Source organism: Trypanosoma rangeli (assembly GCF_003719475.1).
Source record: "Trypanosoma rangeli strain AM80 chromosome Unknown Tra_15.4_contig_00038, whole genome shotgun sequence".
In the NCBI taxonomy this organism is placed as follows: Eukaryota; Euglenozoa; class Kinetoplastea; order Trypanosomatida; family Trypanosomatidae; genus Trypanosoma; species Trypanosoma rangeli.
The window spans coordinates 72206-81556 of record NW_021705783.1 but is presented as its reverse complement, the minus strand read 5'-3'; the positions used below and the strand labels follow the sequence as shown (position 1 = coordinate 81556).

At 57.7% G+C, this 9351-nt stretch overlaps 5 protein-coding genes across 5 annotated transcripts, besides 6 other annotated features; all 5 read right to left on the bottom strand.

The window, feature by feature from the left end:
- Positions 1–2: 2 nt before the first annotated feature.
- TraAM80_01825 (oxidoreductase) lies at positions 3–692 on the bottom strand (the record flags this gene model as incomplete). Its single annotated transcript, XM_029378853.1, has 1 exon — positions 3–692. A coding segment is annotated over one exon (690 nt), but the record flags the coding sequence as incomplete, so codon positions are not given.
- A 304-nt stretch (positions 693–996) lies between these two features.
- Positions 997–1024: a microsatellite.
- Positions 1025–1192: 168 nt separating this feature from the next.
- On the bottom strand, positions 1193–3310 carry TraAM80_01824 (uncharacterized protein; the record flags this gene model as incomplete). Its single annotated transcript, XM_029378852.1, has 1 exon — positions 1193–3310. One exon carries the CDS (start codon positions 3308–3310, stop codon positions 1193–1195), a length of 2118 nt encoding a protein of 705 aa, XP_029241295.1.
- Positions 3311–3758: 448 nt separating this feature from the next.
- Positions 3759–3793: a microsatellite.
- Positions 3794–3897: 104 nt separating this feature from the next.
- On the bottom strand, positions 3898–4821 carry TraAM80_01823 (uncharacterized protein; the record flags this gene model as incomplete). Its single annotated transcript, XM_029378851.1, has 1 exon — positions 3898–4821. One exon carries the CDS (start codon positions 4819–4821, stop codon positions 3898–3900), a length of 924 nt encoding a protein of 307 aa, XP_029241294.1.
- Positions 4822–5073: 252 nt separating this feature from the next.
- Positions 5074–5132: a microsatellite.
- Positions 5133–5427: 295 nt separating this feature from the next.
- On the bottom strand, positions 5428–7452 carry TraAM80_01822 (ubiquinone biosynthesis protein; the record flags this gene model as incomplete). Its single annotated transcript, XM_029378850.1, has 1 exon — positions 5428–7452. The coding sequence occupies one exon, from the start codon at positions 7450–7452 to the stop codon at positions 5428–5430; it is 2025 nt and encodes a 674-aa protein (XP_029241293.1).
- A 149-nt stretch (positions 7453–7601) lies between these two features.
- Positions 7602–7644: a microsatellite.
- A 288-nt stretch (positions 7645–7932) lies between these two features.
- Positions 7933–7968: a microsatellite.
- A 292-nt stretch (positions 7969–8260) lies between these two features.
- Positions 8261–8314: a microsatellite.
- Positions 8315–8453: 139 nt separating this feature from the next.
- TraAM80_01821 (surface protease GP63) lies at positions 8454–9248 on the bottom strand (the record flags this gene model as incomplete). The annotated part of the gene is made up of 1 exon (XM_029378849.1): positions 8454–9248. One exon carries the CDS (start codon positions 9246–9248, stop codon positions 8454–8456), a length of 795 nt encoding a protein of 264 aa, XP_029241292.1.
- Between the last annotated feature and the right edge of the window lie 103 nt (positions 9249–9351).

The following is a 9351-nucleotide window of genomic DNA, read 5'->3' as shown; positions in this document are numbered from 1 at the left end:
CCGCTGATAAATATGCTGCGCCCAGATGAGACACGCAACTTGTCAAACAGGGCAACGTACGCCGTCCCCACGGCACACGGAATCGCGGCAGCCTCCACGAAGTCAATCACGTCCTCGCTGGTGGAAGCTGGGATCCTTCCAACGGCATCGGCCTCCACCACGGCATACTGACAGAATGTCCCGCCATTTGCCATTGCGATGTCTGCAAGAAAGGCGACGCGGTCACCCACCTGCAGACCGTACTGCTCGCGCTGCTGCAGGTCATCATTGTTCCACCCAACACTCTCTATCACACCGGCACCTTCTGTGCCCATCACGTAGGGAAAAGGGAACTCGAGCGGTGCGCGTCGAGTTGACGTTGCAGCCCTCTCACTGACGTTAGTGCCGTTGCTGCCAGCACTGTTGCCTCCGCCACCGCCACCGCCGTGCCGGCTGAAGAAGCCGGTGCTGCAGCCGAAGGTGGGCCGCTTCACATCGATTGGATTAACTGACGCGGCATATATCTTTACCCGCACCTGCCCCGGTCCCGGAGACGGCACCACGACGTCATCCACGCACGTCATCGCAGACGCGGACCATGATCGTATGGGCTTCTCCATCGTCCACCCCTCACAGCGCAGCGCGTGCTCGTCCGGTGTAGGGTCGCCACTGCCCTGCACCCTCGCCATCGCCTGTGAATTCCCCGCACCCATCTTTCCTACGCACTCCTCCACGCCAGCACCCCTAAAACACTTGGGACCACAAAATGCAGCTTCACTCCCCTTCCTGCAAGGCGAGACGCCACAGAGTCAGCATACACACACACAAAAAGAAAAAGACAAAGGATTGGAGAAAACACAGCTACTTCACCTAACTGCGGTGCAGAAAAAAGAAAGAAGGAATGCCACATGTGTGCCGAGGAGCCATACCTGCCCTTCCCCACCTCTTTTTTGTTTTAAGCGACGCGGCGGCATGTCAGGCCGTGCTTACTTCCGCGGAAGTGGGATGGAGGTACGCAAAAACAAAAAAAAACAAAAACAAAACATCATCATCCAAGGAGGAAAGACACAAAAAGCAAAGAAACCGACTCTTATCATCCCTGGTCTTTCCACTGCATCATGCACCCACTTCACTCTGGAGGCGAGACTGCGTGAGTGCGGGAAGGTGGTCATGGAGAAGAAGGGGAGAGGGAAGAGGGAGGGAAGGAGGGAAGTCATTCAGCCTCCACCACAATCTTATCCGCCTCCTCGCGTGGCCGCTTGCGTGCGAGTTCCATCAGCGGCACATCCTCATCGCCTTCACAGTCCTCCTCCTCCTCATCCTCCCCGCGGCCGCGTTCCAGCGCACCGTTACTGTTATTATTGCTGTTACTCTCCTTCTGGGTGGGATCATTCCTGTTGTTGCTGTTACCCCCGCCGCCCCGATGCTTCGTAAAAAGCCGCTCGTCCGTTGGAGACCACGGCTCCGTCCGCCGCACCATCGTGTTATGCTTGCGTTCATAGTACCGTCGAATGGTGCGAAGAATCTCCGCCCGCGCAACGCCCACGCACAAATGCTGCTCCTGCAGGGCCTCCACGATGGCCTTGGGCGACACCTTCCCGTTCGCCGCCACGATGGCGTGCACGGCGTCCAGTTCCTCCGGCAGCATCTCTCGCCGGTTGCGAAGCGCCGCCGCGACCAACCGCTGTTGCAGCATCCGCTCTTCCATGTGATCCACCGTGCCACCCGCATCCGCATCCGCATCCGCATCCGTCGCCTCAGCGCCGCTCCCACCCCCATTGGCGGCACGGGGGGAGCTTGAAGCCATGACGGAGCCCAACCCACGCATCTCCTGCTCCATCAATGCTGTGAATGCGGCGCCGTCGAGTGCGGAGCCCAGTCGCTCCAGCCTGTCGTATGCACGGAGCGGGTGCTCAAGCCAGGGGACGCCTACAAACGGTCCACTGAAGGCTGGGACCAGCTTATCCTTGTGCCGCAGCCGATTAAGCCGCCGCTGCCGCTCCTCCACCATTTTCCGCTGCAGCTCCGCATCTGAGTCGCCATCCTCGTCGTTGTTGTCGTTGATGAAGTCTCCGCCACTGTCGCTGTCGGATTCCGCCTCGTCGTCATCCTCCTCATCGTCGGTGTCGCTGCTGGACGCCTCGAGGTCCTCGTCCCCCTCCACCACGTCCCAGTCATCCCCGGAGTCGTACTCGTAATCGAGATTTGAGATTCGTATCATCTCCTTCCCGGTGTCAAAGCGTGCCAGCTGCAGCAGCTCCTCCGTGTTCAGCGCGTCCTGACTGTTGTACGTCCCAAAGTACGGGGGACGGGCCTGGCACGGGTCGTAGCCAATCGCGTAGAAACCGCAAAAGACCACCTCATTTCTGAAGCCGGTGCGTGGGGCAGCAAGTCTCACGTGGTACGTACAGGGACATTGCAAACGCGGCTCTCGCTCGCTTCCTTTACCGACACACGTGGTGGTGGTGGCATCTACCATCGCCGTGAAGGATGCATAGCGCCGTGCTGGCCCCTCGTGTTGCTGCTGCTCCGCCTCCTCCTTGTCGCCGCAGAACATCACGGGCGAGTGCAGCAGCGAGGAGGTCTCTTCATTCACGGCGATGCTCCACGGCTCCTCCGCCACTGCCGCCGCATGCGGCTGGAGCGCGGGTACCAACGGCTCTGCCTGCATTGCGGGCGCGTCCTCGTCATGACACCAAAACCGCAATGCCACGGGTACTACGCGCCTGTCCTGCACAAAGGGTGTAATCAGCTTCTTCTTGTCCCCAGCTGTCGCTGCCGGCTTCCTGGCGGAAGTGACAAATCCAAAACTAGCAAGACTGCGCGCGGCGATAGCGGGTGCTTGGTGCTGCTTCTGCTGCGACGAAAGCGAGCCCACCCCCTTCGCCAACGAATTGCCCTTGCGCGCAAGAGTGCGGCCGCCACGACTCGTTGGATGCTCCTCTTCGTGTTCCTCCGCAGCCCGGGCGCGGGCTTCGTGTGCCTGCTGCTGCCGCTTCTGCACCAGCGCAGCGAAGGGAATGTCGTCGTCGTCCTCATAGTCGGTGCTCGCGGCGTTGGCCGCGGTGGATGCGGGGCCAACACGGATCGCCTGCTGCAGTGCGATGGCAATAACGGAGCTCACCGCCTCCGCCCCGCCCGCCAAGGCGTCACAGCCGCCACCGACCTCGACACCGTCACCGTCTTTGAGGCCCACCGACGAGGGCTCCGCGTCTCCCGTCACCTCCCCTCGGATCGCGCCTGGTGCCGCAGTGTAGCGCTGCAGCAGCTGCACCGCCCGCTCTATGTGCCCCGGCGCCAGGCCGCTTAAGATGCTCTCTAGCTGATCCATCGCTGAGCCCCGCGCCACGCAACAATGCCAATAATTTTCCCCTACTATATCACTCTATATAAATACGTGTAGCTATTGCAGTGCGTAGCCCCACGGCCTCGTCTCGCGTCGCCCCTTCCTTCCTTCCCTCTATGGGCTACTGCGGGGGCACGGGAGAAAAAAAAAACAAAAACGGCAGACGCGAGCACAGGATAAATGTGGGAGATGGAGAGATGGGGAGAAGGGAAAACAAAACAAATAAAAATAAATATCCACCGTCACTGCCAAAACAAAAAAGTAGCCGCAGCGATGCAGTGCGGCAAAGCGCCCATAACAACAGCAGCAATAAAATTGCATAGTGATAATGTTAAAAAAACTTCCTCACCATTTTCCCAATTTGCAACACACACGCATACAAACACAGCTTACATTGATGCAGCTATACATGAACAGTTACATACCGCAATAGAGAGAGATAGATAGATAGATAGAAAGAGAGAGAGAACACGGTAGAGAGGTGCCGGACCAAACAAACAAACACACACAGCGGAGGCGATGCAGGTAACATATCCCCCCCCCCCACCGGGTTCCATCGGTTGGATGGCGCTTCAGAGCGCCATCAGTGCAAAGGCGTCCTCGCGTATTATGTCAGACCCAGTTTCGTTAACAAAAAAAAGGAAGGTCCGCAGTTCCTCCGGCGTCAAGGGCAACTCGCTGTGTTCTGCAGCCACGTTGGCGGTGGTCATCAGACGCTCCAGGTCGTTGACATAGATGTAGCGCACCCCGTCCTTGCACTTGTGGCGAAGGGAGGAAGTCCAAAATGCATCAAACACGTCGTCCACAACCTCCGGATTAACACGGTCCACAACGGAAACGACGCGTTCGTGAGCGGGCCCGACTGCCTCACCCTGCATACACCTCGCTGGATCAAAAACAAGCAGCCCCGTGTGCATGATATCCAGCAGCACTGCCTCAAGCTTGCCGCGATCCACCATCAGCTGCTTCCCTTGTCTGGTGGCCCACGCCAACGTTTCATCGAGAGGGTTCCCCAGCATGTCTTCTAGTTTCACCTTGACATGCGTCTCCGTCCCTGCCTCTGCGTCCTGCGGCCCGGCTTCTTGCGAGGACACCACGGTGCCAGCGTCCGACTCTGGCACATGCAGCTGTGGCTGCTTCCCATGATACAAGACGATCCACGCAAGCTGCCGCATCTGTTCCTCGCTGGGATTGAACCCAAGCGCGCGCACAATATGCGGCAGCACGTGCAGAGGCACACACACTGCAATCTCCCCCTCCACCGCCTCCTCACGTAAGGCCAGCGTCTCTAGCTCCAGTGGCGGCTGCGCCAACGTGAAGGACCTGATCGCGAGGAGGATCTTCCGCAGGTAGCTCTGGTTGATGTTGGCGCGAGTGTGCTTGGGAATGTAGTATCGCTCGTCCAGGGCACAACGATACCCCTCATCTGGGTCTACGAACGGCTTCTGCTTCCCCTTTTTCCCGCGCGCCCCACCCTTCTTCCGCTTGGGAGGCATCCGCGACGCCGCACAGCCGCTTCCGCACGCGTGCGAAGGGGATACAGGATGTGTATGTGTCTCCACTCAACTTCCCAGCCCCCGGTGAAGGCAGAGCTCCCTCGGCCCTACACCACACGCCTTGCCGTTTTTTTTTCTTTGCTCTTGCTGTTATTTCCTTCAGACGCACTCCCGCCAAAAAAATCCCCTCTTCCCACCTTGTCTCTCCACTGCGCAGGGGTGGGTGGGTTGTGAAGGGGGGAAAAAAAAAGGACAGCCACACGAACAACAACACGAATAATAAAACAAATAAACAGACAAACAACAACAAATGACAGATGGTGCGGGACTCAGACAGCCACAAAAAGAGAAAACGACCTGCAAAAAGAAGTTCCCTCTTCTGCTAGGAGAGGTGGGGCAAAGGGTGGCAAGGAAGGCATTGGGGACAACACAAGCATCGGCTCATACATACACGCGCCCACGCAAAACAAAATAATAATAATCACGCACACACGCTGTCCTCTCTCTTCTTCCCCCCTCCCCCCTCCTTTCACTCTGCTAACACCTCAGGGGGAGCCCCACAGACGTGAGGACACATCCGCATCGACTGTGGACCTCGTCACTGTGTCAATTTTGCACCGTGTCCGCGTCGGTTTCCGTCGTCGTGGCCGTCAGCCGCCGCCAGAGCCGCCCTACACTCTTCACTACCTTTTTGACGGCCACCTCCGCGTAAGTTGCCGTGCGCTCGGGCCGCACAAAGTGCACCGAGTCACGCAGCAGCGCGGGGGTACCGTATGTCTCGCGCAGCTTTGAGGCCAGGAAGCACAGCTCGCCGTCCTCCAGCAGCGCCACCAGGTACGGCGCCGCTTCGCCAAAGAGATTGAAATCAGGCGTCAACCTGCGCCCGAGCCCTTCCCCCACCATCACAGTAAGAACGAGCGAGGCAAAGTTGCCGTCAATAGGCGTCCGATTCTCGCGCAACGTGCTCATGATCTTAGCTAGCACCGGGCCTATGCGGACCTTGCTCAGCTTAAAGCCCTCCGAGTTCTCAGGGGCAACAATATTAAAGATCGCCTGCATGTCCTCCCGAAACTTCTCACGGTTCACCTCACGTTTAGGGCCACGGGTCTCTGGCATGCGGTCCAGCATAAGGTCTGCACCGAGTTTGCCGTCGCCACACGCCACCGCCGCAAAAAGGGCTATGAAGTTGTTGCGCTCCTCCTTCGACAGCGTCGAAACGAGGCCTGTGTCCAGCACGATGAGCTCGTGGCGGAGCTTCATCCTTCCATCAGGGTAGCATGCGTCGGCGGAGGGCGGTCGCAGTGAGGCGGTCACGCTGCTGACAGGGGCCCCGGGATTTGTGCGGAGCAGCAGGTTGCCGGGGTGTAGGTCGGAGTGCACAAAGTTGTCCTCAAAGAGCATCTTGAGGAACATGTGACATCCCCGCTCTGCGACATCCGCGTAGTTTTTCCCACCCTGAATATCCTGCAGGGGCTGGCCCTCCTCAAAGGTCTCAATCAGCACATCCCGTGAGCAGAGCGAGGGCAGCGGACGGGGGAAGATGACACCAGGAAAGTCGCGGAAGTTGAATATAAACTGCTGCAGATTGTCACACTCCTGCTGCAGGTCCAGCTGGGACTGAATAAACGACGAGAACTCCTCCACACTCCGCTCCAGATCAAAGTAGACGATGCTGGGAAGGATAAACGTGAGGGCGTGCACAAACCAGCGCATGCCAACCAAGTCCGCCGCCACGGACCAGCGAATGCGGGGATGTGTGACTTTAATCGCCACCTCAGTCCCGGCGGGAATGCCGTCCACCGCCTCCCGCAGCACCCCACGGTGCACCTGCGCGATGCTCCCGCTGTTGACGGGCACGGTTTCAATCTCGCAAAGGTAGTACAGCGCGTTCCGCTTCGGCGGCGGCTGCTGCTCCACCAACTGCAACTTCCCCGGTCTCGCCGTCCTCGTTGCCTGCGAGGATGACGCGGTTGGGATGGCAGAAGACGTGTTCCCGCCCTCTGCAGGTGCGGCCTCACGGAAGGTGCGCCGCAAAAGCTTCTCTGTGTGGGACCAGCCATGGGAGGCCGTGTGGTCGTAGAGCTTTTCCAGCGCAGTGCAGAGGGACGGCGGGAAAAAGTCCGGCCGTGTCGCCATCCACTGTCCGAACTTAATGTAACTCGGACCCATCGCCGTCAACGCCTCCCGCAGCTTTTCAAAGAGGACCTTCTCCCCGCACAGGTGCAGGCCGTACGTGAGGAAGGCGTACCACATCACCGGCAGCATGTGCGTCAGTAGCAACATTGTGCGAAACACCACAAAACAGTAGAAGGTGACGACGGAGAGGGCACGCAACGGGGCCCCAAACACACCTACCGCGGCCGCCTCCTGCGCGGGGTCACACGGATCACCATTCGCCCCGGGACTGCTACGGCCGCGGCCGCTAGCACCGGCGATGTATGGCTGTGTACGGCGAACAGGCGGCTGCATGCACGAAAGCTGCGCCGCCCGCTGCCTCTCTGGCAACCAGACGTGGCGGTAGTACAGCAGCAGACCACCGCCCGTGGACCCCGCGAAAAACACACCAACACCCACAAGCTTCCAGAAACTTCGACGCGTGATGCTCGAGCGTGCTTGTGTGGTGGACGCCATGCAGCCCCTCTCTTACTCACTGGCTCCCCGCCTTTTGCCGTCTCCACGTCGCCAAGGCCACTCCCCACTCCTTCGTCCCGAGAGCGTACCCCTTTACACGAGCCCCCGTCGGAGAGAAACTCACCGACGTACTCACATGCGATGTGAGTGAAAAAAAAAAAAAACAAAACGCAAAGTAGAAAACGAAAAGAAGTGACAATTCCACTACACAGCAGAATCCCCAAATTCCCTTCATACACACACACACAGACAAACTGAGCCCCCTTTAATACCAGCCCAGCAGCAACACATCGGTCGTCAAGCACGCCAGCGTATGCAGTCGACACCCGTGCCTTTTTTCCCCAGTGAACGCTTAAGCGCCGCGAGGCTGAGGCTGAGGCCGAGGCTGACAATAATTGAACACATCCGATACATCACGCACCACTCCACCCCCTCTCAAAACAACTGCCAGCCCATCGCCATACCTGCAATGGTAACACCAAGAAGAACAACAAAAAATAAATAAAAAATAAAAAACAGACCCTCAACATCACACATTTCTTTTTTTCATCGCCACACACCCAACACGATGAAACCCAACAAAAAAAAACATTTAAATCAGCAAAAGCAGAGCCCCACATTAGACTCCGACCCTGCAGAAATGAGGGGGCCAACCGTCAAATCCACAATAACAGACACATATGGTGGCAGGGACATATATATATATATATTGCAGATTAAAAAAAAAAGAAACATGAACAGACAGTTGAACTTACATCAGTGGCCGAAACCAAAACGGCATTAGGAAGAAGTCAGACGTATACTGCTTAAAAAACAAACAAACAAACAGAATTATGTTAAAAGAAACAAAAACAACAAAGAACGCAGAGACAACGCGTACATTCCTCTTTCCGATTATGCCCACCGTACACACGCAGCAACACCTACAATCCGCGTGAAACACAATACGTTCGCTATCTCCCCCTTCCTGCCGGAGAAATGGTGCCACCCCCCACAGTTGCTCAAAGAGGAGACGAAACTGCAACAGCAACGACGGCAACGAAAATCAACACGAAAGACCCAATGAAGGAGGCGACCCCAGTGGCCGCGCTGCCATCTTTCTTCTGGCGGCCGCCATTGCCATCGTCGTCAGGGTGGGGCGTGACAAGGCTGCTGCCGTTGGCGGCGATGGTGCACACCTCCTCGTACCTCGGGCACTTGATCTTTCTGCCGTCCTTGAAGTTCTCTGATTTGGGCGTGATAGACTTTCCCTCGGGGCACGGCTCAAAATCGCTCCCGCCAAGATATTTCACCTTCACCTTGCCCCCCTCGCACTGCACCACCGCACACACCGCGTGGACGGTGGAATCCCCAATGGAGGCATCGTGAGTCTTGACCGTGAGTGGGTCTGCATCGAGGCACCACGAGCCCTTTCCATGGAGGGATCCTGGCGGTGTGTCGATCCCTTCCGCAGCGCAAAAAAGATTTTCAAGAAGACGATGAGGCGGGTGAACAACACTGCAGGTCTTCTTTTCGCCACCACTGACGTCAACAACATCGCCAGAACATGTCCCGATGGCTTGGCGGGTGGACGTGCAGCGAAGCGACTTCGCATCTTTTTTATCGCAGAACATGCCGGGGAAAGTGGTGGGAGTTTCCTCCGAGCACGGCTTCGTCAGGAACTCGCAGCCGGAGTTGTTGCCCCACACCATCGGCTCCTCCATCCCCCACACGGCCTTGTAGTAGCCGAGGTCCTCAAACGCCGCCATCGTCAGCGCAGTGTAGTAGCCGGCGGCTTCCTTACCACGCAGGCTCATCAACTCGTCCTTCGCGTTGCGCAACGACCACAAGTACACCCCATCATGATTGTTCAGCTCTATGCCCGGGGTGGTGTCGCAGCCGTAGTGCAGCTTCGCCTTT